At 48.6% G+C, this 26,947-nt stretch overlaps 1 protein-coding gene across 2 annotated transcripts in view; it reads left to right on the top strand.

Moving 5' to 3' along the window:
• Positions 1-25,128, top strand: part of BMP2 (bone morphogenetic protein 2) — an 89,262-nt gene extending 64,134 nt beyond the window's left edge. The window contains exons 4-8 of one of the 2 annotated variants that reach the window (XM_066995382.1): positions 9,169-9,288; positions 14,007-17,118; positions 19,472-19,910; positions 20,608-20,966; positions 23,103-25,128. In XM_066995382.1, the coding sequence (XP_066851483.1) occupies positions 20,615-20,966; positions 23,103-23,947 (1,197 nt within the window). In that variant the 5' untranslated portion in view covers positions 9,169-9,288; positions 14,007-17,118; positions 19,472-19,910; positions 20,608-20,614 and the 3' untranslated portion in view covers positions 23,948-25,128. The remainder of the gene's footprint in view (positions 1-9,168; positions 9,289-14,006; positions 17,119-19,471; positions 19,911-20,607; positions 20,967-23,102) is intronic. The other variant, XM_048060962.2, reaches the window with a different exon arrangement.
• The last annotated feature ends 1,819 nt before the right edge of the window (positions 25,129-26,947 follow it).

Below are 26,947 nucleotides of genomic sequence, written 5' to 3'. Positions count from 1 at the left end.
AGCTAATTAGTAGTTAGTTATTAATATCTGGTTGCTTTTTAATCGTAGTGGACAGTTGTGATCATTTTCACAGGTATAAGGAATTAGCGTCCTGCTAAAAACTGACGTGCCCAAATCCACAGCTCTGCACTTCTCTGTGAGTGGAGAGGCCTGCTGGATTTTAGAAGCTGTTACTAGAGATGGATGATTAAACTAGAAAGGAAATGGAAAGATGCTTTGGAGCCAGTTAGGGAAAAATCTGCAGGAATGGGCTCTCCTGCCTTTTTTACTGTCTTTCTAGAAATGACATTATCTGGGATGGATGGGGTTGCTCCAGTGGCTTCAGGGCACATTAAAGAGTAATAAGGAGGGCATGGGGTGAGAAAAAGGTTCCTGCTGGGTTAAGGAGAGACACATGATAGCTCATCTGGGAGCAGAGAGGCAGGTTTAATAATGTCCTTGCTAAATGCAGTTAATAATTGAGGTCAGGGCCCTGGGTGAGGGTAATAAGGGGATAGCGTCCCATGTGTGGAGTGATGGGGTAAGGAGGAGCTGTTCAGAGAACGAATGATGCTGCTAGGAGTGCACAGCAGAGAGGTGCTGCCTCGCTTGGGACCGTAATGGCAGCAGGTAGTTCACAAAGTGATGTGTTTTTTTTTTTTTCTTTTTTTTCCCTGTCTTGTCTTTTAAAATGCTCGGTAATTGCATCGCTTGCAGAGCAGGGGGGCAGCACAGAAACAAGTATGCTGGCTTAGCGCAGTCCAAACGCTGATCAGATAGTGGAGATCTGATTAAGACAACAGGCTTATCTCGCTCCATCTTGCTGCTGTGGTAATGTACAGCTGGAATTAGGAGCTAAAGGGCTATGGATGTTTCTATCAGAAGGATTGGTTTTAGGTATCTGCGTGTCATTATGCCTGCTGTACATTGGAGTGCCTCCCAAAACCCATCGCAGGCCTCCTCAGAGCGCCCTGTGAGGGCACGCACACAGACATGCTGGGAGAGGAGCTCACGCCCGCTGCGAGGGATGAAATACAGGATGCGCATGTTCAAGGCATCACCTTTGGGGTTACACATGAAACCAGGCTGTTAAGAGTAGGGTAAATGCTACTTCTAGCTGCCCTTAATTGCCACCACTCTGAGCAATCCAAGTGTCTCCTTACCGGGGCTGCCTGCTGGGGCTGTGCTGTGTGCTGGCAGAACAGGGCTTGCTCAGCACACAGCTTTGGGCTGCAGCTTGCTGGGACCAGGCACGCCTCCTGCCTGGCACGGGGAGGGAAGGTGACTGCAACCCATCACAGTTTCTTCCACCTCATGGCAAGACTGGAGGGAGGATGGGAAAAAAACGCTCTCTGATTACAACCCATGTATGTGCTTTGGCAGAGAGAACACAGTGTAATTGTGGGCCAGAATTTTGCCATTAAGTGGTAAATCCTTGAAAAGCGTAATTCTGCAGACTTTAGGCAAGGGAAAAGCATGTTTCTTGGGTTTGCCCTGAGAGCTGGGAGGACTGGGAACGTGCTGGGGGGACAGAGGCATTGCGGGGCCTTGCGGGTCTGGGTTCAGCTCCAGGCACTTGCACGGTTTCTTCTGCGGCTTCCCCCTGCAGTCAGCCTGCGCCTTTGCTGCCCTTCCCATCACTGAGGGGGGAAACCACCTCTGTCCAGTTAAAAGGTCTGGGAAAAGGAACCCCGTACTGGTCGATACATCGCCCCGCACAGCATCAGTACGGTGCCTAGCACGGGGAGGGCCCTGTGACCTGCAGGGACTCCAGTACCAGCAAGCCATAATAAATCACAAGTATCACACAACGTCTCTGACAGACCCTTCCTTCCTTCCTCAGGCTTGTACTCAAGGTATGGGGTAAGAAAAACAAAAAGGGAAAGAAATAGCCTACTACATGGCTGGATTGCATAAGTTTGGCAGTCTTTGCCTGAAAAAGGCCTGGTAGCACATGAAAAATGAATCAGTATGTGAAGGACTGGAACATTAGTGCGAGATCTAGCAGGCTGATGAAGGACCGAAAACACTGCCTGAATAAGTCATTCATGGCTTATCATCCCAGTAATCATTTCCTCAGAGATAACCGCTTTTGAGAAAGTATTAAACTGAACATGGCATGGACTTAAAATTGAAGATAGATCCAGGTCACGTTCTGCCCGGCAGTGAGGCTGGCTGGAAACGAGCCCTTTTGGGGAGCTCTTTGTGCAGGGACGTGTGCTGGGGTCGGCAGCGCCCGACAGGACATCCAAGGGATGCAGCAGCAAACAGTTCCTGCCACGTCCCACCGCTGCAGTCCTCCCGTGCTAGCAAAATGCCTGGCATAGCTTGTGGCTAGCTCGACCTTCCTTGCGCTCTGCACCCGAGCTTGGGCCCTGCGCAAAAAGCCAGCATGTGGTCTGCAGAAAAAGCCTCGTCCGCGAGGCATAAGTTAATCTTAATTGCTGTGTTTCCTCACTTTTTGGCTTGGCTTTGTCACCGCTGTAATGTTCTTTTAATGCTGTTATTGTTTCTTCCATACATTAAGTGTTTTACAAATGATGGATGGTCAGGGCTCTCTGATGTTTGCTTGCAACAGCTCAGTTACGTGTCCTGCTAAAATAGTAGCCAAAGGAGAAGATTAAGAGCCTGTGTGTACAGCTAAGATGGATTTGGGGCTTCTGATCCTCGGGCTGGGTGTTGCCTGTCCTCACAGGCATTTCCAGCCGAGATTACACTGCCGTACCCCGGCTGTAAATTTGCCTGCGTTACTCCGCTGTTCCCAGAGGAGAATCCGTCCCCACTGGTGGTGGCGGGTGCTCCCAAGATCACAGAGTCCCAATTGTCCTCCCTGTGCGATTCATTCGCCACATGTTTAAAAATGAATGTAGCTATGTGAATAAGAGGAAAAGTTCAGGCAGAGGAATAATTTATAATTCCCAATAATATTGCTTCTAGCTACTGCTCTGTAGTGCCAGTTCCTGCCCAGTGTGGTTTCAGCAGGTAACAGCTATAAAAGTTTGTTGACCTGAGAGGCTTAGTATCAACCATAGGTACAGTCAAAGTCAATATGGAGGCTGAAAATCCAGTGCTAATAGAAAAATAGAAGTCAATATTTAGGATGTGAGTCAGGAACTTAAAATAGGAAAGCGAAACAGATGAGGGCTGTAGCTGCAAGAGTGCTGGAGGTGAAATGTTTAGATCCAAGGCCCACTGCTGATTACTATCTTCCCCTCTAACAAGGTTGCTCATTCTGCTTCAGAAATTCATTTCCAGTGGCCAGGCCACCTCCCTGACCTATATTCCTCAGACTGCCATTACGTCAGAGCCTGCCTATTTGGGGTTATAAGTGAAATCCTCTGTCTTCTAGGTGAAATCCACAGGTAATTATACATCGGGCAAATATGGGCTGGGGCACGGAGAGGCCAGCAGAAGAGTTTGGCTTAGGTCTGTTTATACTGGAAAATCCCCTTCTAAGGCTGTACTGTTAATTCTTCGAGGGAAGGGGAGGGGGCATGGGGAAACTCCCCCCTCTTCTAGGCAGTAGCTGACGGGAACAGTGATTGCTCAGTGAGGCTTTTCCAGCTAAGCATCAGGTGGAAAAGTAACCAGCATTAAGTGGGGGTTTTCATGCTGGAGAGGGGCACGAGGAACTGAGAGCTCTTACCCACAAATGAAAATGATGTGGCCTTATTTACACTATGAGGTATGGGGAGCAATGCCCGAGCATGCTGCTGATGAATTTATATGCCCTTCGGCAGGGTGGTATTTTAATTTATACAAGTTCCCTCAGTTTGGTTGCAGTGGACGAGATCTCCAGCAGATGCAAATCCATCCAACCCCATTAAAGTGGAGTCCATTTACACCAGCTGAGGATCAAGTCCACATCTTCTGGAATTTAAAGAAATTGCTGTCTGCCAGGTTCTCCCATTGCAGTGGTTCTCTCCACCGGCTTGGTAGCTAAGAAGGTTTCTCGGTGTCACACTGACATTGTTTTGCTTCTGTAAGAGGACCCCATCACATCCTCCTCCGACACATGCGATGACATTCCTTTGTTTTGGCTTTGATGTCATAACATTGTTTTCACAGACTTGCCCTGATCTTGTTGTGACAAGGTCAAGTCCCATTCAGCTCAAGAGGAAAGTATTAATACCAGGGTGAAAAACCCTGCTATTAATTAAGCTCTGAGCTGTAACTTCAGGCATATGCTGCCGTCCTTACTTTTTGCATGTAAAATGCTTCAGCCAACACAGTTGGTCCACAGTGTGATGCTAGCTTTGATTTTCAAAAATATGTGTACTCTAATGAATGATTGCTGGGCAGGAAAAAAAGCAGATGCAAAATCTGAACTGTGCTTGCAAGTAAGACCAGAAGTAGAAGGGAAAGAAGTCTGACAAACAATGCTGCAGTACAACACAGTTGAATGGGAAAATCTATTGCTGAAAGTATTTTTTGGTGAAATGTAAGGTTTCAACTGAAATATGGCTCTATGTAAATTTGAACTTCTAATTTTAAAATCCAGATGCTCCAAACCTAAAATATTTCAGCTGCAGCACAGTTTTATTGTAATATGGTTCCTGTTCCATGCAACCCCTTCAGACTATTGTGAACCTCACCAGGTTTTAATTTAATGTAATTGCAGACTTTTACAGTTTGCTAGCATTATTGTAATATCAAGTGTTTATTTTTTTTTTTTTCTGACTAAGTCTCAGGCAATGCGGATAGTGAGCACTTCCTAGAGTCCATACATTGGGATATCCAATGTCTGGTAGCTATTTCACTTAGTATTTTAGGCACAGAAATCGAGAGACAGGGCGAGTAATGATTTGCCCATGGTCCTAAATGAAACCTGTTGTAGACTGAGTATGTAATGGGGTCGCAGTCTGATGGGATGTTCCCCTGGACCAGAAAACCTCCAGCCATCTCATACTCCCCTTTGCTGCAGCCTCACCTTTTGCTCAGGAGAAAAAAACCCAAACAGTTGCTGTTTGTCCCACCCTGGGGACTGACATTAAAATGGGTGCTGCACCTTTGAGCCGGGCTTTTTCAGCTGGAGACTTCCCAGAGATAAGGTACCCATAGACATTATCTATATGTAAGGGTGTATGTAACGGGCTCTCTTAAGGCTGGCAGAAATCCAGTTTCTGGTTCACAAGAAACCAGAGGAAACTACATTTTCTTTCCTTTTTTAACATTAGGTAAAGCAGCAGCTCTTGGGTCTGGCAGCTGCTCAGTTTCCCTTCTGTAGCAATTCTGCTTTGATGCCTTTCTGACTCGGAGGGCAAAATTAACCTGTTCCTGGTCCCCCCCTGCCCTTAGGCTCCTTGCTCCATCCCTGCCCAGCAACTTGACGGCCTTCCGCTGGTGTTGCCCTGGTGTTTGGGGCTGTGCTGTGGGCTGGGCGATGGGAACTCGCTGCTGGTCCCGGCACACAGTGGGGCTGCAGGGAGCTCCTGCTCTGTCCTGCCCTACCCACGCTGGGGCACAAGGCAGGGGATGCCTGCTTCAGGGCCACATCGTCTGCTGCTCCCAAATACACCAGCACTGCAGGCAGGGCTCTTTCTACATCTTTGCTCTGCCTTTGGTAGGGCAAAAGTGAATCAAACGCAGGATGTTGTGTAGGAAACTTCTTGAGGCTCTGTGAGCCACCGTGTCTGATGGAACTTTCTTTCCACAGCGAGCCTCCCAGCTCAGAGCAGTTCCCATCGTCATACCTCTGGGGGAGTCCCATGATTTGGTAATATACAAACCGCGACTCAGTTTTAAACAAAACTGCTAACAAGGTACTAAACAAGACCATTGTATGGAGAATTGGGTATGCGTCAGATGCTTTGAAGATTTTAAATATAGTAGGTATTGTAACATGTTCTTACTACAATAAAAGTTTTCCTATCATCCGGACAGATTCAGCAGTGCAGATTTTAGAGGGACAGAATGTCCTAAATGGGCCTAAAATTGTTTTACTCTGCATAAACATGTCATGATTTTTAAAGAACTTAGGCTCTTTCATGGACAGAAACTTGGAATTTCTCCCCTCAAACAGTACAAAGCTTTCCATTGTGAGCTCTGACGAGTCAGGGAACGTTGGATCTTAAACTTATCATTCTTCAAGGCTGAATGTTGTGTGTTCTGTTGCTCAGAAGATCGTAATTTTGCAGAGGTGTTGTCCACTAATGAAGAAAGCTCAAATCACTGCCACCTGGGCTCTTGTCACCTCTCTGTGGAGGTCCAAAGGAGGAATATTAAAATCTGTTTCCTTATTCCATTTTCCATAAAGAGGATGAAAAATATCTTGACAAGTGGATACGAAGAGCTTTGCAAGGCTGGTCTAAAAATGAGTTGGGAGACAAAGCAACAACTGCTTTATCGAACCTGTGACGTCTCAGAGTAGAAGAAGACAAAATTCTTCACTGCTACCCTGACACAAAGAAATGTATACCTGGACATGTTAAAACACTGACTATGTTTCCAAGATCTTCCTACAAAACTGCCTGTGAAAAAGGGAAGAGAAAGAATTAGAAAATAAAATATTGCTCCTGAAGTGGCTCTTTGACAGAGACACACAGACATTTAGAGGAGCGAGGAAGAGCCCCCACACTACTGTATGCTCCTGGGTAAAGCTGGGAAACAACTGTGGGCTCCTGGGCTCACTTGCTGCAGGTACTTTTGCCCCTGTTGCCCAAGCTGTATTTCACTAGTATATCTCAAGGAGGATGGGCTCTTAAATGATTCAAGCTGGATAAGTTTGGCTGCAATGGAAAATATGAATGCCGCTGTGCCTCTCTAGCTGAAGAACCATTAGCAAAAATAGATTAGCACCTGATTGTTGCAAACTGGACTGTGAACCTAAGAGGAGAAACTACAGGTGGATTTGAAACTGCATTTTAATTTGCCACGCTTATAAATAATTTAATGTACATCTCACAATATATTGAAATTGAAACCTGAAGTATGACATACAGTAAATAATTCAGAATGGCTCTTTCATCGAGTGTGAGCTAGGTTATTGATACTTCATTTCAGTTAGACAGACATCACCGTCAACTCCTGCAGGTATCTTGCAGCTGACTGATTTTGCTTGTGTTGGTCCCAGTGAAATCCTCCCTGGGGCTCAGCCCCACAGCCACCTGTGTGGGCGGCCACCCGAAGGCTCTGGGGAGCAAGCCGTGGTCCAGCCTGGAGTGAAACACACGCAGCACCCTGTTTCTGGCACGCAGGAGCTGGTGTGACGCTGCTCCTGAATGCATCCCTGTGGTGTCGGGAAGCGTCTGAAGGAGATGGGGCCGTGCCTGGAAGCGTCCAGAGCGGTGCTTCGGGTGGCTGCACTTCCCTGCCTTGATACTGGGTGCTCCTCTGCATTCATGGGGTAACTGCTCCGGGGGGAAAGGAAATCTTATAGAACAATACAAAGGAGGCCATAGTTTCTTGAAGAAACCAAATATTGACATGTCCCGTATGTTAAAACTTCCATTCTTGAACCATTTCAAAGGAAAAATATTTACAAGCTTAGAACAAAATCTGGAGGTAGAGCATGTGGGAATCACGGGAGGCTGTCTTTAAGGAAAAGAGTCCGAGTTTTCTTGTCAGGTTTGATCAGGAACTAGCCCCAGAAATGCCAAGGTGTTGTAAGAACACTTTTCAGAGAAGCTAGGTTTTCAGCTTCTTTGAGTCAACATGGTTTGAGCTGAGCCGCATAGGTCTCCAGGCTGACTTGAGATTTCTCTCCAGGACTTCAACCAGGAGCACTAAGAAGCTGTGAACCAAAGTTGTGCTAAAGCAAAAAGTGTTCTACGTTATATTGATGCACAGTCAGACACGAAAGAAGCTCTGTGCTGCTGTACAAAAATCTAAATCTGTATTTATGGTCTGATTGTAATTATTAGCAAATTGGACTCCAGAGGTTATATCATCTATAGAGGCAGTAGAGAACTTGTGTAGACCTTCAGGTGGGCACAGGAAATTGAGCATCTGATGATGACATCTGGGCAATAAAAAGAAGAAATGAACGTATTGAAATCAGAAACAATCCACCTTCCTTCCCTTGCTCATAACTCCTTGACCACTCATGGTCTTCATGGGAAGTACCTTGCTGAAGGTAAACGTTTGTGGTGAGAGAGGGGTAATATAGTGGGCGATGACACTGTGCTCAATGAAACGCCTGTATGAGCTATGTATATGTGGCTGATGCCCGTGGAGCGTGGAAGTGTTGTCTTATCCCATATTCTTTCATTCTGCATCCACATGTCCGTGGGTGGAAGAAGTTCCTCACAGTGCAGAAGGAGGGCGGTGGCTTCAGCCTCCCAGCATTGGCTGGAAAATTGTTTCAAGCTATGTTTCAAGTAATTCTGATTACTGCTTCTCTTGGTGCAGGTGTGTGGAAGGACTGTTTTATTTATGATGTATCTACCGGTTATGCCATCCTGCTGTGAGGGCTGCCAGGGATAAGGGGCTTTTTGGCACGGGGATGTGAGTGGATTTCTTTTAATTGTGCCTGTATTTTCTCTTACTAGTAACTACGTGTTTTGATCAGTGTAGGAGGGAACCCTGCACCATCCCTTGCCGTGATCCCTAGCATTGATCCAGCTTCATATAGTTTATGTACCACCCAAATCTCCATGCTTAGGGTCTGCTATAGGGGTGGGCTATAGGGTCTCTGAAATCATTGCCTGCCAGCAGGCAGTACTGTGCAGGGATGTGGTAGCGATGGCTCTGGGTGTTATGATTTCCATGAGATCTGTTTTGGAGGAGGCCACTGAGCCCATGTGTCTGTGGCACTGCTCTTCACGCCATGAAAGCAGAATGCCACCTCTGCTGAGCCCCTGGTGGCAGGCTGACCTTCTCCAGCAGCAGGGTTTGTTCAAGGCAGTTCTCGATTGAAGTTAACCAAACATAAAAGCACAACATGAAAGGTGTGCGGAGGCCTGGGATCCAGCTCCAAATGAGGTTCCTGCGTCTCGGCATTAAGGGGCACCTGAGCACTTTGTGCTCTGCAGTGACTGCAGGCCCCGAAGAAGTGCCTTCACCTGCGCTCAGTGCACTTCTCTCCTTTTGACCAACTCAGCTGCTGCAAGGATCCAGCTGGCACTGTGCTGAAATTGCTTGTGTCCACCGCATGCTCCAGCATTTGCTCTGAAGGCTGCTGCAGGAGAAGACACTTCTCCCTCGGCTGCGGGAGGATTTCAGTGAGATTATGAAATTTGTGCTTTGCAGGCTTTCCCCTGTTGGCCGCTTATTTTCATAGTGCTGCGGAAACTCCTCGTGCTGGCGCTGCCTCTGACCCCGTCGGTGCAGATCACATGGGCAGCATTCCCGGGGAGCCTGGGTCACTCGGTAAGAAAAATCACCTTGGGAAAATCACTCCTCTTTTCTTCATGCACCCGTACTTCTCCTCCCCCCCATCCTCCCTGGGCATGTCTCTCTCACTTTAAAAAGAAAGGAGGGGGGAAAAAAAGCTTTGAAGGCTTAAATCTCAGATGTGAGCTTACTTGAGCTTTTATTGCTTTTTTTTTTTTTTTTATTCAAAAAAGCTCATGTTCACTCAAAATGGCAATTACTTGAATCTAATTGGAACCATTTTCTGTAGCTCCAGACTCATTGCTTGATCTCAATAATAAATGAACTTACAAAATATTTTTGTTACTAAAGGAATTGTACTTGGGCAGGCCAGATCATCAATCATGATTTCCTTTTGTAGGCCTAATATGAACCTCATTTGATTTTGAACAAAACAACGTTAGCTGAAATGTTAGCTACTGTACCTTCAGCGATGGCAGGGAAGGGAATGCGGCTCCTACAGATTCTGGAATCCTGGTTTACAAGTTAAAAATTTTAACTGAGATTTAATGAGTTTTGATTATTAGAAGAATTTACATGTAATTTAAATATAACAGAAAGAATTTACTTGTAATGTGGAAATTCCCACCCAAACCAGGACTCCACTGCGAAGTGCAGTGCATGCGCTCAGAGAAGGGACAGCTTCTCAGGCAGAGCAGCTCCTCGAGCTGTTTGCTGTGGGAGCACTGCTTTTGGCAGAGGAGATGGAGCCTGGTGCCAGGGCTGGGGCGACCGATGAAAAGACAGTGGGTGCCCATGCTTGGGGCACCTGAATTGTTGGGGCTGCGCTCTTGGCAGCCAGGTTTGTGGACTAAATGCAATGCAAAACTACACTGGGTACATGTTGTTAGGGTGCCCATGCAGAGCTCCATGGATTTTGGCAAGCCTGCGCACAGCTTATGGCACTATAGCTAGCTTAAATGTCCGTTGGCCTCTCTGTGGGAAGGGCTGTGTGGGGCAGGTGTCCTCAGGATCTGCTATATGAAATCACCACCAGCTGGCCAAAAGCTGATAGTGTGAATCCATGTTCTTCATCCTCCAGGTGATGCCCGAGCAGGGGGAATGAGGCACAGCCTTGGGCTACATCTGTGCTTTATTTATAAATAAAGCAGCACCTGGGAACACTTCTGGACCCAGGGAAGTGTCTGGTAGTGCTGTCAGGACAGCTCTGTTATGCGTTTGGGCCAGGCCAAGAAGCTCTGTCCCAAAGGGTCTCCAGTCATGGTTGGTTCTGGCATTCCCGGGCCCATCCTCAAGCAGCAGTTTGAAGGCAGCCACCCCAGTGCGGCAGCCAGCAGCGAAGCAGGCTTTTCCATGCCAGTTGGCCTCCGTGCCCAGGAATGTTCCCAGGCACACTTAATTTACTAGAAGAGACGTAGCCTTAGAGGAAGAGATATAAACAGGGCTGTGGGTCTAGCTTGCTCCCGTGGAAGTTTGCCCTGGGCTTTGAAAGAAGAGGATTTTCCTTCCCTGGTAATGCAGCGGGGCCAGGAGGAGCATGGAGTGATTTCCTGTTGGAAGGGAAGGAAGAGAAGGGACAGAAAAGCAATACTGTTTTCATCAAGTCTTTGAGCTGTCGTGCAGACAGATACAACGTGCCACTTGGATATTGCCAGACTGGGGTTTCTAGTTAATGCCCTTAGTGTGGGTGTGAGCAATGCCTTAAACACAAATGAAGGAAGGGTTGTAGCTTCGCTAACCCAGGGCTAGACTAGAGATGCTCTGACCCCCAAATCTGCCTTTCTGGCCCCAAAGCCTTGTCTCACACTGTCTTTGCAAGCAAACTGTAGCGTCCAAAGCCATCTGTGCTGCAGGTGCTGACTTCCAAATGCCCGTGCCACACGCCACTGCCCCAATAAAGGTGAGATTAGAGTCAATTCCCAACAGTCTGCTTAGGGTTTTGTTTCCTGCCTTAAAATGGGATATGACATTGGGGTGTTTTCTGCTTCTAGGGTGTGAAATACTGCAGTAAGAGAAAAACTGTACAGAAAAGAGCAAACCCATCATTTAGCTGGGTTATTTTGCCTTTCCTGGTTTTATTCCATCATTTATATCAAAGTAGCAGTATTAAAAATGTCTTCGTCAGTAGCAGGGCAAATGCAGGGATTGCCAGCAGCAATTACACTACTCTTGAGGGATGCTGAAGAAAACCTTCTCTGAACACAACAGAGATATTCCTTCTGCTGCTCTGCTTGGAGACATTGGTTATAAATGATCCCCTTGGGGCAGTTCAGGCATCTCCTCTTGTGGTGCTTTCAGAAAGCCACAGAACAAATCAAAAGCCAAAGAGATGGAGTTAGACCTTAAAGCTGTCTGCTGCAGTAGCTGATACCTGGCATGTTGGGACTGCCAACGCACAATATCAGCAGCACCTCTTTGGGATACTTAGGATGCAGAACTTACCTGCAGAGCACATAATTCAGACACCTTACTGCACCTGCTTCATTGCAGCATCACAGAGGTCGACCACAATGTGGCCGAGGTGCACAGCAAGTAAAATTGATGCACAGCACAGCAGCATGGGGCCCGTGTGCTACTTTGGCCAGTAGTCTACAGGGCTTGTTAAATGCAGGAGAGACATTTCAGGTAGAAGCCATCATTGTGATCCAGTGTAGAGGAATTTTTATTTCTAATGAAATTAGAATTTGTTATTTCTAATGAAAGAAAACATATAAAATATGCGTACAGCTGCCTGGACACACATGGCAATGTACTGCAAATGGCATTCACTCAGGGTAGCTGTGAAATCACTTTGGCTAAATATAAAACCTCTATTTTATTTAATCTCTCTATATTTTCATTTTGAGAGTTTTTAGAAAGTTGTTTTTTTGCAGTGTTGGCCTTAGTAGATCCAGCTTGCTGTGTCAGAACCTGTCCAATACTGTAAATGAATGGAGGGAAGGAAAAAATATTATTTACATATTATTACAGTGATGCATTTTTTTTAATCTGTCAAAGTTCCTTAATATTAACATCCGACATTTCAGAAGTTGCTTAGTGAAAAAATAGATACAAAACGCTCTACTGTTTATTAAATTTATCTTGCAAGGAAACTATTTTCCCAGCAGCTGCAGAAATGAATGTCACATTCAGTTGCGCAACTTGGAATTTCAGCTTTCCATTGGTGTGGAGAGAGTGGCCCTAATTTTTGAAGGATTTATTCATAAAATTAATTTCTAGGTCCTTGGGGTTCTTCCCAGGCAGTGTGAGCATCTGAACCAGCGCTTACCCAATGCATTCAGTCTGTTTGAAATGGATTGAGGTAGCAATTTGGGGCTCACAGTGATTGTGTTTCTTCCCTGACTCACGTGCTGGCTGCCTTTTGTGGGGAACAAAGAGGGACAGGAGAAATTTGGGGACCTTTCCTGTCCCTTTTTCAACACCCAGTGGCTGGCGGGGCTGCACGCAGAGGCGTGAGGTGTGCACAGAGAGCAGGTGAGAAGGGTAGAGGTGTGAAATAAGTGAAGTTTTTCCATGGTTCCCCATGGCTTGTTTGTTTGTTTGGTATTTTGATTTATGTGAAAGGAGTTTATTCCATGGCTGACTGAAAGCATGCATTCAATGTTTAGTATACCTAGGTGAGTGGATGTGAATGTTTACTCAGTGCATTCGGGTGAAAGCTATATAGAAAACAGAAAACGTAAGGAAGGCAAACCAACAGGAACACGGTGCCAAGGCTATGTGAGCCCGCTAGGGAAGCAGTTCTTGTGCAGAGCGAGGGCACCGTGGGGTCTAAAGCTGCTCCCACTGAGGGACACCTTAGCAGGGGGTGACAGGAGCACGGCACAGCCTTGGGGTGCGCTGGGGTAGGTGGCAGGGAGGGGACTGGGGGGCTGCACCACTGCAGGTCGCGGGAGCAGGAGGGGAGCCAGAGCCGGTGCTCCTGGGACACGTGTGTTGGCCAGAGGTGGAGGGACTGGTGGCAGTGGGAAGATGGAAGCGTGGGAGGCGGCAGGCAAAGCAGGAGTCCGAGGGAAGGTCGTGGAAGGTGTTAGGGAATGTAAGGGTTGGTCCAGGCTTCCCCAAAGTGCCAAGCAGACTGGCTGTACATCTACCACCCAGCACTCTGTCCTTCAGCAAGGCTGAAGAAAAACAAAAGGGAGGAGGTGATAGCACAGCATGCGGAGTTCACTACTACGTGCATCTCTGCTGCAGCGACTGATCCAGCTTGGGAACAAACCTGTATGTCAAAATGATGACCAATACATTTGTTGTCCTGGCTGAGGTTGTAAAACCCCTCTCTCCCCAGCGCAGATAGTCTCCTGTAACGTCAGAGATTTTCTCCGTAGCTGAATGAGGCGATTTTGTTCCTACTAGGATTTAAGGGTTTCGGAAGAACTGTGGACAAGGCATGGCAAGAATTTGTCAGGCAACTATTGGGTAATGGATTTGGGATTGGGATTTTCAAAAATGTCAACATGAGCCAGCTACTGACGTCTTTCCGAAGTTTTGGGAATTTGTGTCTTTAACCTGATTATGCATCCTTGAAAATCTCGTTGTGACCTATATAGGTCTTCAGGCTTCTGTATACCTCTTAAAAAAACAGCCTTTCACCGCTCTCTGCTGCTTTTCCCCTTCTGTAAAATGGGGGTAGCAGTTCTTCCACCGCTTGGAGAGGAATGGGAAGGAGAAGTACTATGATGTCCAGGCTGCAGATGTTGCAGGGATGAACATGACGCAAGGCAACATGTGCCACTAATAATTAGTTCCTGCAGTTTGAGCATTCTTTCAGGACCGCCGCAGAGGGAGCTGTGCAGTACCGGAGCAGACGAGGGCCTGGGAAGGGTGAAAGGATGTTGTTCTCCCAAGACCCCCTTCAGTAAGGTTTGTAATGCACAAACAAATCAAACACAAGTTACAGGGTGCTTTTAGAACTGAGACTTGTTGCTGTCAGAGCTTCTCTGAAAACTGGGCAGAGCTGGGAACAAGGGACATAATTGAAAGCAAATAGCTTTGCTCCCAGTGTGAAGCAGGTGCAGCAGCTGATCACTTGTGCCGAGCACATGCCAAAGAGCAGGCACAAAGCTTTACTATTACTTTCCGTAGTCCTGTCTAGTTCTAAGAGGATATTTAAAAATTGGAATGATAATGACCTGAGAAAACATGACTTTAGACCAGAAAATAAAATTGCAACCATTCATTATCAAAGGCACACTGGCAAAGAAGTGTTAGAGAACAAGAATGCCTGATGATGCAATGTTTTTCATCCTGCAACTGAGCACAGAAAACCTTTTCATATGCCCTAAATCTGCAGCTACAATAAAGCCTTCATACAGACAATCTGCTTAAGCAGAACGTCACGCTTGCCTTTATTTTATTTTAATTGCAAAACATGATCCAGTTTCACTGCTGAAATATGCACTTCTTAAGGCGACATGCGTAGCTTTATATTATCCTCCATTTTACTTGACGTCAATATCTGTGCAGTGATGAAATTATAAGCTCCTGAAGTGGACCATCTATGACACAGCTGTTTCTCTTTTATGTGGGGGAACGCCCTCACCTCTTTTTCTTCCTACCAAGACTTATATAATTAGAAAATCTCTCTTTGCTCTGAGTCTTCGGACTGGAATAGTCAGCATCCTGGTCGCTTCATGTGAGCCTGTACCACCAAAACCTACAGGAATTTTGCCACTTACTTGAGGGTGAGATTGAGCCCTGGGATTCCAGATATTTGAGATTACTATTGGCATTAACACACTATTGAGCCCCTAACAATAGCAAAGCCTAGGTCTTAGCACTTTTCCTAACAGGTCTTGCAGCGACCTGCAAGTGGGGGTCAGCATCACCATCCCCACTTCCAAGGTGGGAAAACTGAGGCACAGAGGGAAGGAAAAGGACACGTAGTGCTGAGGAGAGACCTGAGGTCTCCCGAATCATAGTCGGTTCACTGCCTACCACATCTTCCTAGTCTGACAGTCTCTGACTATTCGTGCTGCATGTAATTAAAAATATATAAATGATGTGATGCTTAGGAATCTGTGAGGTGACGGCTCGCTTGTTCTCCAGGCTGTGCAGAGGTGCTTGAGCATTTTTTCACCTCTTGATGCTAAACGCATTAAGATGTTATCATGTTAGTCTCCCTTTTTCCTCTTTCGCCAGCAATTGTAGGAGTTACAACCAGTAGGAATTTGTCCTACAATACGACAGTTGTGCAACCATGTGAACTGATTGCTGCAGCCTGCATTTGCGGATGTAACAGCGTTACAATTGTTATCATTCATTAGCAAGGGAGACATCCCGGAAGTGTAGAAAATACTGGGTCTGAGATGTATTTCCTGATAAATTCCAATTTTCTTGCTCCTATGACGGAAGGAGAGCCAAGATTTGATGAATGAAATTGCTCTGTTTCACAGTGAGTCTCAACAGCTTTGAAGAGCTGCCAGATTTCAGCGAAGGTGAATAAGAATGAAATAGACATTTCTGAATAAACTGCTTTTTCCCTCTTCAGAAACAAATGACCGTCTTATAAATAACCTTTTTGAGTGAGAATCCATCCTTAATGGAACAGGAGACAGACTGCGCAGCAGAGACAACTGATGGATGTTAAAAGACAAACCACCAAAAGTCAAATACATCTTCAGAAAACAGCATTAAGTAGTATTTTAAAGAATGACCACACATCATATTCACACAGATGCCAGCAGGAAGCAGAGTCCAGAAACAGAAAAGCTTTCAGATAATCTCCACCCTTTATGAAGCCAAAACCTCAACATCACTAACACATCTTAACTCATTTTCAGGAGTGCATTTGATGCTGTATCACGTATATTTTCTATGCTTCAGCACAGGTTTTTCATAAGAGGTAGATTTAGTCACGAAAATGTACAAAATATATACTAAAAAGCTTGCTTCTATAAATGTATCGTGTCAAAAGTTCATCATACCTGGGGGAAAGTGGTCTAAAGTGGGAACTTTAAAGGTTCTCAGCATTGGTCTAACTGGTCTGCTGAAGTCAGCGGTAAAACTGTTGAATATCGACAGGCATAGAGCAGCGTGTGTGTTTCTGCAGACCCACAACTCTAACTAGACCAGAAATTGTTTTTTTTTTAGTAAGGATTGTCAGTAACGGCCAGAAACCCTGCTGAGCATTTCTAACCTAGGTCCTCCAGCTGAAGTCTTCTGCCCCCAAGACTTCTAAAGTCTTGTGCCATGGGTGGGCACAGTTTAATCAGGACAGGAGACACTGCCTGGTGGCAGTATATAAATGTCATTTAGTGTAATATTTTTGAGAAGAAAATGCTGTGGGGAAAAAAGACTTTCTTCTTGGCCCTCCGGGCTTGAAAAAGGGTGCTCAGGGTGTTGCAAAACCTACCCATACATGGGTACTTTTCCATCATTTCACTAAGAAAACCTAACAATACTTAAAGCTGAGATCTATCAGCTGTGTTTGGATGCCTGTAAGGAGCACCTGGATCTGAAACCTTAGAAGCAGGTGTTGCTCGTTGAATACTCACTGGCTCAGAAAAAAACAACCCCAAACCAAAAAACCACTAAACCAAAAAAGAAGGAAAAGTAGGGAGCGGATACAGGAAAGAAAGAAGAAATTAATCAGTCCACTCAACTATACAAAGTTCAGGAGCAGCGAAATGAAGTTTCACAAAGGAGGTTAATAAATACGCATGGTCAGGTTTCCTAAAACCCAACATCTGTACCAGATATCTTCAGCGTGAACGCGGGTTTCTCCACCAGGAATTTAGCTGACGTGCAGGCTCGATCTGCAGAATGAAATGACGCTGTGCTGGGGCTGACTCGAGCTGATGCGCCACTCGCCTCCTTGGTTTGGTGGAGCCTGTGCGGAATTGCAGCACCAGGAATTACAGCCAGGTTAGCTTCAGTTTCATTATCTCTGGTTCCCCACAGCTGTGGGGTGGGAAGGGGACAAGGGTGTTACACCTGCCACGCAGCTTGACTGGGGCACTGAGTCTGGGTGGGCGCATCCTGGTGCATTTGCACTGCACCTGTGTGTAATGATGTCTGGAAAAGGTCCTCCTTCACTCGTGACCTCGACCATGTTGGTGCTCGAGACGTAGGAGGTTCTGGTGTAGGGGCCACGTTACAAGTGCTTCGCTGTTGTCTTCTGGGGCCTTGTGGAAACAAATGGGGAGACCAGGTCATTGAATAGACCAAGGGATGAAAAACTTGTAGGGGCAACGTCTCTCATGGCTAAGACAACAGATGACTGCGAGAACCAACTTACATTTAAAAACAGAGAGGGGCAAACCTACAAGAAACTCTCGATAGCAGGTCCAGGCCTTCAGAGCAACCACGAGCACACTTCTCCCTCCCAAGGCTCACCATCCTGACACAGAAAGCTCCCAGAGATAAAGCCTTGCTGGGCACACAGCACAGCCTACGCTCCAGGCACAGTCAGTAAGTGTTGAGGCAAGAAATGACTTTTTCCTGGCATGACCCACTGCAGATTGAACTGGAATGGCAATTAGAAGTTGAAGCGCTCATTTAATGTCAGTGATGTGTAAACTACATTGCCATTGTTATTTTAGTGCTGATTTACATAATTGGCATACCCTGAAGTCACACCGCATGCACCTTCAGTTCATGCTAAAGACTTGCAGGAAGTCATAAAATTAAACATTATCTGCACTGGAATGCAACGGACAGGCTGCCGAGGTGCGGAGGGCCTTCATCTCACCGCGTGGCACCGCTCCTGCTGCAGCCAGCCGCGTGGCATTGAGTGTGGGGAGCGGCGGGCATGGGGGAGCCTCAGCAGCCCTTGCGGTCACATCGCACTGCGGTGTACCCGCGTCCCCACAGTGAGGTTTTGGTGATGGAGCTGAGGTCAGCCTAGCGTGAGAGGAAGGCCAGGAGGCCTCAGCCCAAACGCGCCCAGCTCCTGCCTCAAAGCGGCGGTTCTCCCATGCTGAGAAGCCCTGAGACAGAGGGAAAAGGCCGCTCCTAAACGAGGAGCTGGTGATGGAGCTGTCTCGGTTGTTATTGCTCTAAGTCCTCCTCCGCAGTATGTCGAGGTGTCACGGGCTGGCCGTGGCTTTTCCAAACGAAGCACCTGAGAGCTACGGGGCTGCTCCCCTCTATGGGCCGATGGCTTTGCAGGGCATCAGTCCGGGCTCCCCACACAACCCTGGCAGCAAAGGGAAGGCAGGGCAAAGGATGCAGCCCTGCCATGGCACCAGGCACCGCAGGGCCAGCCAGCAGTGACAAAAGGAGAAGGCAGTGCAGCTGGGATCGGGAGACGGGCCTGGGGGGCTGCGGGGCTGGGATCTGGGGGGCTGGGGGGTTGTGGGGCAGGTGCCGCGGGCCAGAGGGGAGGCGAGCGGCGGTGGAGCCGCCGCCTTTCCGCCACTGGAGGGCAGCCACATCCAAAAAACCCGCGGCCCGCCAGGGGCCGGACCCGCAGCCGGGGCTTGGGGGGGCAGGCGGCCGGGAGGAGCGGAGCGCAGAGGAGAGGAGGGAGGGGAGCTCGGCTCTCTGCCGGGCCTCGACGCCTCTCTCCAGGGGAGGGGAGCGGAGCGGGGAAGCCCCCGGGCTGCCCCCCGGAGAGCGGCGGGGAGCCGGGCACGGAGAAGCGGGGAGGCGGCCCCGGGGCCGGGGCTGCCGCCGGGGGTCGGCGCCGCTGTCGGATGCGGCTTGGCGGGGCGCTGCGGGGCCGGGAGGTGCTGCCGGTGCCCTGCGCGCCCCGCACCCAGCCCCTTGGGGGCGGCGGAGCCCGGGCTCACCCTGGGGCCGGGGGCGCACAGTGGGGCCGGGCCGGGCCGGGCCGCGTCCTAACGGGACCTGACCCTGACCCGTCCCCAGCCCCAGCCCCGTCCCCAGCCCCGTCCCGCGGCGCGACCCGGGCCGGGCCGGCTCGGCTCGGCACGGCCAGGCGAGGGAGGGAAGCGGGCGAGGACGGAGGCGGGGAGGGCAGGAGCGAGGCCGGGAGGCGGCGCCTCCCTTAAAAGCCGTGCGGGGCCGCAGCCCGCTCCCACAGGGCGCCTGTGATTGGCGCCGGCCCCGAGCCGCCGGGGTCGTGACACCGCCGCCACAAAAAGCCCCGCGGCCCCGGCCGGCCCCGTCCATGGTGCGGCGCGGGGCGGGAGGCGGCCGCGCACCCGCCGCTGTCCCCTAGCGCAGCCGCTGCAAGCTGCTCTCCCCACCCTTTTTTTTTTTTTTTCTTCCCTCCCCCTTTCCTCCACCCCCCCCTCCTTCTTTCTCTTTTAAGGGAGCGGAGAAAAGTGAAGCTTCGGCTCAATGGTGCTGCGGGAGTCCCGGTAAATGTCCATCTGTCCGGTGCGGGTGATGCAGAGGACATTTTTCACAAGGAGCCTTTGAACTCCGTAGACACATAGGCACCCATTCACGGGCAGGCACACGCACACACACGCGAGGAGGAGGAGGAGGAAGAAGAAGAAGCAACAACTTTTCGATCGCTGCTTTTAAAAGGGAGAAGCCCTTCCCTGGCCGGGACTTGCCTTCTGCCTCCCAAACCGGCTGCTAAAAGTATGTTTCTGGGGCGGACTGCACTTCAGGGAACTTCTGGTTTCTGCTCGGCAGCTGTAGAGGAGCAGCAGCGAAGTTCGGAGTAACACCAAGTGATGCGGGAAAAACACCCCGAGAGCAGAAAACCCTCCTGCAGACACAACCCCTGCTGCTGCACACAGGTATAGCTCCGGCGGTCGCAGAGCCGCTGCAAGCCTTCCCGCAGGATGACTCCGAGGGCCACGGCGGAGGTGCCGGCGCTCTGCAAGAGAGAGGGGGGCCGGGCCGCTAACGATAACCATAACGAGAGTAGTAACCCGGCGCCGAGTTTCACGGGGGAGAAGAACGTCCTGTGGGTTTGGCTGAGGACCTAGCAGGATTTGTATTTTCCTCCTTCCCCTTCTTGCGCTCCGCCGAGAGAAAATAACCCTGCCTTTCTCTCCAGCCCGGGGGGTGCGGAGCCGGCCCCGGGGCCGAGCCGAGCCGAGCGGAGGGGGCAGCCCGGGGAGCAGTGCCGAGCCGTGCCGAGCCGGGAGCGCAGCGGGGAGGTGGCTTCGTGCAGGGCTTTCCCGGCCCGGCCCGGCTCCCACCTGTGCCGCCCCGAGGGCAGCGGCCCGGCCCCTCGGTGCCCCCTGGCCGGGCTGACAGCGGCCGCCCCGGCCCCAGCCCCCTGCCCCGGTTCGTGCTGCGGGGCGCCCCGTCCCGTCCCGTCCCCTTCGGTCCCCCGCCGCGGGGACCCGGGGCCCTCCCGCCCCGACGGGGCTCCCCCAGCCGGGGTGGGACCCCCCTGCGGGCCGTGCCCCCCTTCCCACCCCCCTTTAACCCCCCTGCCCGCGCTGACTGCCTCCCATCGCCTCCTCCTCCTCCTCCCCCGCGCAGGTCCACGATGGGTGCCGCGACCCGCTCCCTCCTGGCGCTGCTGCTCTGCCGGGTGCTGCTGGGCGGCGCGGCCGGCCTCATGCCTCCCGGGGGCCGGCGGCGCCTCGGCGAGCCCGGCCGCGCCGCCCCGGCCGCGCAGCGCCCCGAGGAGCTCCTGGGCGAGTTCGAGCTGCGCCTGCTCCACATGTTCGGGCTGAAGCGGCGGCCCAGCCCCGGCAAGGACGTCGTCATCCCGCCCTACATGCTGGACCTCTACCGCCTGCACGCTGGCCAGCGGCTGGGGCAGCCGCCGGCGCTGGGCTACCCGCTGGAGAGGGCCGCCAGCCGCGCCAACACCGTGCGCAGCTTCCACCACGAAGGTAGGGGCGGCCGGGGGGCGCCGGGGGCGGTGCGGGCCGCGGGAGGGCCGGGGGGTGTCCCGCAGAGCCCCGCCGGGGGGGCCCGGTGCTTTGTGTCCGGGTTGGGTGCTGTCAGCCCCGCCGTGCACGACCGGGCGCTCCCGCAGCTCTCTCCGCCAATTCGAAGCCTCCCCGAGTTTGCTAATCCTCGCCTAATCCCCGTGGGAGACGAGCAAAACCCTCGGCCGATCCAGCCGAGGAGCCGTCGAGCCCCGGCCCCACGCCACGCATCCCGTCGCCGCCCGCTGCTGGAGGCCCCTCGGCCCTAAACGGCAGGCGCCCACCCACCCACCCGCCGAGCTGGGCACCCAGCCCTGGCAGCACCTATGGGCCCCCTGCCCCAGCCCTTGTCAGCGCCTTTTGCCCAGAGCAGCTCCCATCGAGCAGCTCCTCGCCTGGGCCCACGGAGCCGGTGGCGCGCGTCGCTCGCGTGCTCGTTGGGAAACGTTTCCCCAGGTTGTAATCTTTCCTAGCTGTTAGTCTCTAGTGCTGGCATGCAGCGGGCTTGCTGGAAAAGTCATGAAAATGTGGTTTCCCCACGCTCTTGAGCGCGAAACTGGGGTGAAAAAAGAAGTTTGCTAGGATGTAATGGGTCCGATGGGTAAAGAAGGTGGCCTCAGAGAAGTGGAGGTGGTGTTTAGTGGAAAGCCCCATGGTGGGAAAGGAGGTGAATGGTGAAACGTAACCTCTCGCTGTAGCCTGTTTCCCCACGTGGAAAGTAAATACTCAGCAGTGAAGGGGGAAAAGCCAGCGCGTGGCTCGTTCCTTTTAAACCTGAACACAGCAGGCATGGCACTAAGCGAGAGAGGAGCCGCAAGCGCAACCCTTACAGTTTATAGGCAGATGCAGGAATGTTTGAAGTAGCAGTGCTGCGACAGACTCTTTTTGACATAAAAGCTATTCTCCAATTTTCACAAAATGTAGAAAAAATCAGTGTGACTCCCAATTTTTCATTGAGTTCTCCCTCTCAATTCATGACTTATTAAAGCAGGAGTTTGGTGACCACTCAAAACTTCTGCCTTATTCGTAAGTTGTTTTATGACCACTCAAAACTTCTGCCTTATTTGTAAGTACCACTCAAAACTTCTGGTCTGGTCCTGAAATGCCATAAAGCTAAGCCTTACCTTATACTGGAAGTCCTGCTGGAACCAGCAGGGAATGGTTATGTGACTAAGAGCTGCTTGCACCAGTTCCTGCATCCATTCAGAAAGCGAATCTTTCTCTGGGATGCTTAGCACCAGAATTAAAAGTCATGATTTTAGGGGGATTTCCCTGGGCAAACACTTGCCATCATTTCAATGCCTGTAGCAACAACATAGCTCGTAGCAACCCTAGATACATTGTACTCCCCCTGAAGTCCCGTTCAAGTGTTTGTTGGCTGAAAGGGGAGAATGGCACGGGGTTTAGGGTTTTGTTTTGTTTTTGAAAACCTGTTGTTTCATCATCCCTTCACCGTCCATCCCCTTTAGCAGTTGAACCCTCCTGCCATTCTTTATAGTCCTTTCGAGCAAACAGTAGGGCATGCTTCGTGAAGCGCCTTTACAGATGTTGAGTTCTCTGTCTGTAATTAAGGCACAAAAATCCCTACATCAAGATTAAATAAGTTACCTAAATTGGGGAGTTACAGTGTTGAGAATGGAGTTTAAGGGATTGACGTTACAGCTGTATTCTTGAAAAATGCCGAAATTAGATAATTACCCTAAATCCTCAATCAGTTTTAATGATTCTCATCAGGCCTCCGCTAACTATAGTGCTCGAGTTTTCTCACTGATGTCCTTGAATTCCAGCGGAATGCTTCATGTTCCTTGCCACTCATTATAACTACCTGGAATGCAAAGGGCACCAGGATTCAATCAAAGCGCATAACAATGAATGAAGCGTTCTTAACTTCGTGCTATACATGCTTGCATAAATAAACAGAAAGACAAGGGAGGCGGTATTTTCTGCCTGCGAGTCTTTCAGATCTTGTATGTCACATGTGCGAACTGTCATTTGAAAGTTGCCAGCAGCAGACTAACTGAGGGGTTTGGTTGCTTGTCTCAGTTCCTGATTTTTTTTTCTCTCTTTTTTCTCCCCGTCCCTGTTTAATCAAATTAGAAGTTTTGGAAGAACTGCCAGAAACGAGTGGGAAAACAGCACGGCGTTTCTTCTTTAATTTAACTTCCATCCCTAATGAGGAGTCTATCACCTCAGCTGAACTCCAGATATTTCGGAAACAGGTGCACGGAGCCTTTGAGAACAACAGCAGCTACCATCACCGTATTAATATTTATGAAATTATAAAGCCAGCCACAGCCACCTCTAAGGACCCTGTCACAAGACTTTTGGACACCAGGTTGGTGCATCATAATGCAAGTAAATGGGAAAGTTTTGATGTAACGCCAGCTGTTTTGAGGTGGATTGCACATGGACAACCTAATCATGGGTTTGTGGTAGAGGTGGTTCACTTGGACAAAGAGAACAGTGCCTCCAAGAGGCACGTTAGGATTAGCAGGTCTTTACATCAGGATGAAGATAGCTGGTCTCAGCTCAGGCCATTATTAGTAACGTTTGGGCATGATGGCAAGGGACACCCGCTTCATAAAAGAGAAAAGCGTCAAGTGAAACACAAACAGCGTAAACGCCACAAATACAGTTGCAAAAGGCATCCGTTATATGTGGACTTCAATGATGTGGGGTGGAATGACTGGATTGTTGCCCCGCCGGGGTATAGTGCCTTTTACTGCCACGGGGAATGTCCTTTTCCACTGGCAGACCATCTAAACTCAACAAACCATGCCATTGTTCAGACTTTGGTCAATTCAGTGAATTCCAAAATCCCCAAGGCTTGCTGTGTGCCGACAGAACTGAGTGCTATTTCAATGCTCTACCTTGATGAGAACGAAAAGGTTGTATTAAAGAACTATCAAGATATGGTTGTGGAGGGTTGTGGGTGCCGCTAACACAGCAAATATATTAGACAAATACAAAAAGAAAAAAAAAAAAGCTGACACTTTAATATTTCCCAATGAAGACTTTATTTATGTAATGAAATGGAAAGAAAAAAAAAACACAACTATTTTGAAAATATATTTATGTCTACGAAAAAGTTGGGAAAACAAATATTTTAATCAGAGAAATATTCCTTTAAAGATTTTAAATGTATTTTAGTTGTACATTTTATATGGGTTTAACCCCAGCACATGAAGTATAATGGTCAGATTCTTATTTTGTATTTATTTACTATTATAACCACTTTTTAGAAGAATAGATAATTTGTATTTATATGTAATCAAAAAGAAAAAAATATAGGGTTTGTACATAATTTTCCAAAATTGTAGCTGTTTCAATTGTGTGTATTTAAGTTGAAAAGAATACATGGAAGGTTACTATGGCAAAGTGCATAGCACATTTGCTTTCTGCTGTGCTACTGTTAAGGTCACAAGTTCAAGTCCAGAAAAAAGTGGATAATCCACTCTGCTGACTTTCAAGATTATTATATTGTACAATTCTCAGGAATGCTGCAGGGTGGGCTGTCCAATCCATGAGAACTGGCATCCTCTTTAGGTGGAACATTTGGATAAGAACCAGACGTTGCTGATCTAGTATAAATACTGCTATTCCCAACTAATTTGCAGAGTGAATATACGAAGGGCCAATAGAAGTCCTAGGGGAGGTGGGGGTGGGGGAAGACTGAGTCCTTTCTAGACCTACAGAAAAGTGAATGTTTGATGTTTCCTTTAAAAGTCCTTCCTTCAAAAGTCCTGGCCAAATATAAAATAATAAAAATTAAAATGTCATCATTATTTTTTGTGATTATGTATGCTAAAGAGGAATGATTATGGTATTTGTACTGGCCCTTGTCTTTAACAGCTGAAAAAGCGTTGCATACTTCCTCACCTCAGATGAAAGCTCACTTCTGTGGAGTGTAATAGTGAAATTAATCTTCAATTTTTGCCCTTCATACAGCAGGTTGTTGTCATATGCAGCCTCCTATCTAACCTCAGCTGACGGTTTTGCTGTTTTGCAGATTAGCTTGTCTTTCTTTCCAGGGTTTTGTGTTTGAAAGCTTTTTTTTTTTTAATTTTTATTTTTTTCCAAAAATGTTTAAATCTATTTCAGATAATAAATCACAGAACTCTTCTATGTCTTTTTGAAAAGTCCAGTCTGTAAGAAAACGTGGTTCGCTTGTCCAACCATCACCAGGATAACTTGTGCTTACATCCTTTTACTTTTTAAATTCTTTGTGCAAGGCGCAAAAGCGTGATTTGCAGTTGGTGAACTCAGCATCAAAGCTAATACTCATTGTGCCTGTTGTATGTTAAAGGACTGGTACGGCAGTCAGCTCACTGGTTGTGGAACATGGGATGAGCGTGCAGAGGTTGGGTTGCTTGTTGCATGAAAGTTATGCTGAAATAGTATGGCAGGGAAGTAGTTTAAAATGGCTTCTTGGTGATCCGCTGCAAAGTGCACCAAAGCCAGGAGCAGAATGAAATTGTGTTAGACTAGTAGTGGTAAGTCCTTGCCTATCTCAGGAGCTCTCCGCCATGTGTAGTGAACGTGAAGTGACTGTGTGCTGACACCTCTGGAGACCTCAGAACCCCCTTGTGTTCCTTCGTGTCCTGATGAGTGGATCAATTTCTGGATTTGGTGAACCGAGGCAGCACGTTCTGATGCCATGTGTACGGTTGTTCCATTAGAGACCTCTCTAAGTCAACTGGAAATCTAATTCTGGCTTACCACTAGTATAACCTTTTATTAATAGAAACCTTCTCCTCTTTGACATGGCCCTCCCCAAACTCCTTCTTGTTGCCAGAATCCTCTGGGTTACAGAAAAGGTACTAGTAGGCAGGCTTGTTGCTGAAAAGGGCAACTTGGTGACATCCTACAGGTGGTCTTATAGAAAAGTTCACTTCCTCTGCTGCTAATCATCAGAAAACAAAATAGGCAGAGAGGACGGAAAAACTAACCCTAACTTCTTGTTGGCTGCTTCCATTTTTGTCTCGTGAGCTCAGAAATATATTAGGCAAGATGCAGGCTTCTGTGGTGAGATAAAAACTTAATACATTCTTTGTAGCAGCAGTATTTTTAGTAACTAGTGGAGAGCAATCTGCTGCTGGGCAGTTTGGCTCTGTTCTTGTGTTATTGGTCATGCTGATACTACGTAGTAGCCTGCAAGTTTGCTGGGTGGTCAGCCTCTCATTTGTGTTTTCAAGAGACCAGTGCTGTTCTGTTGGTTATTGTGTTGTTTTTAGGGCAGGAGTCTCTTGGTGCAGAACTTTGGTTTGCCTTTTGCTTGTTAGGAAGGGCACGCCAGTTTTACTGGTGATGGGCGAGATGACAGCTGTCGCTTTGGAAAGGTTGCAAGGTGTGCCACAGTGAAGGTGCTGCAAGAATTTATTGGTTATTTTCCAGTTATTTACATGGTTGTGCCAGTCAAGTCACAGCGGCGCTATCATACTCTATGACCCGTTTTTTCAAAAGCTGGACATAAAATGCTGAGAAATTAGAGATCGCACCATTTCTATGAGAAGGAAAGGCTGGATCCCAAGCCTGCTGAAATCAGTGAGGACCCCATGGCATGTCTAACCAGATCCTGAGCTCCAAGGTTGCCAGGCTTAAGTTTCATAGCTCCTAGTCCAGGGAGTGCAACTAGACTGAGGGAGGCTTTTTCCAGAGTGGCGACTGCTTTACATCTCCTCTAAGGCATGAGAACACATTGATGGTAATCTTGTTTTAAAAAAAATTGGCTACGGCGCTTGTCTATGCATGAGCAGGAGCTGGCTCATGGCGTGGTGCTGCATTCCTTCTAAAGGCAAACTTCCTGTTGCTTGACAGAGAATTGCATCCTTCGTAAAACACACCGTGAGGCCAACGGGTAATTGTAAACATAGGAAGATCCACTCCTCTAAGCATTTCTATGCCCGCATAGTGTTAGTCACAGAATTGTCAGTTCCATACTG

This window comes from Anser cygnoides, chromosome 3, assembly GCF_040182565.1.
Source record: "Anser cygnoides isolate HZ-2024a breed goose chromosome 3, Taihu_goose_T2T_genome, whole genome shotgun sequence".
NCBI classification, from domain to species: domain Eukaryota; kingdom Metazoa; phylum Chordata; class Aves; order Anseriformes; family Anatidae; genus Anser; species Anser cygnoides.
Note: the sequence above shows the minus strand (reverse complement) of the source record. Positions and strands in the feature narration are given on the sequence as shown.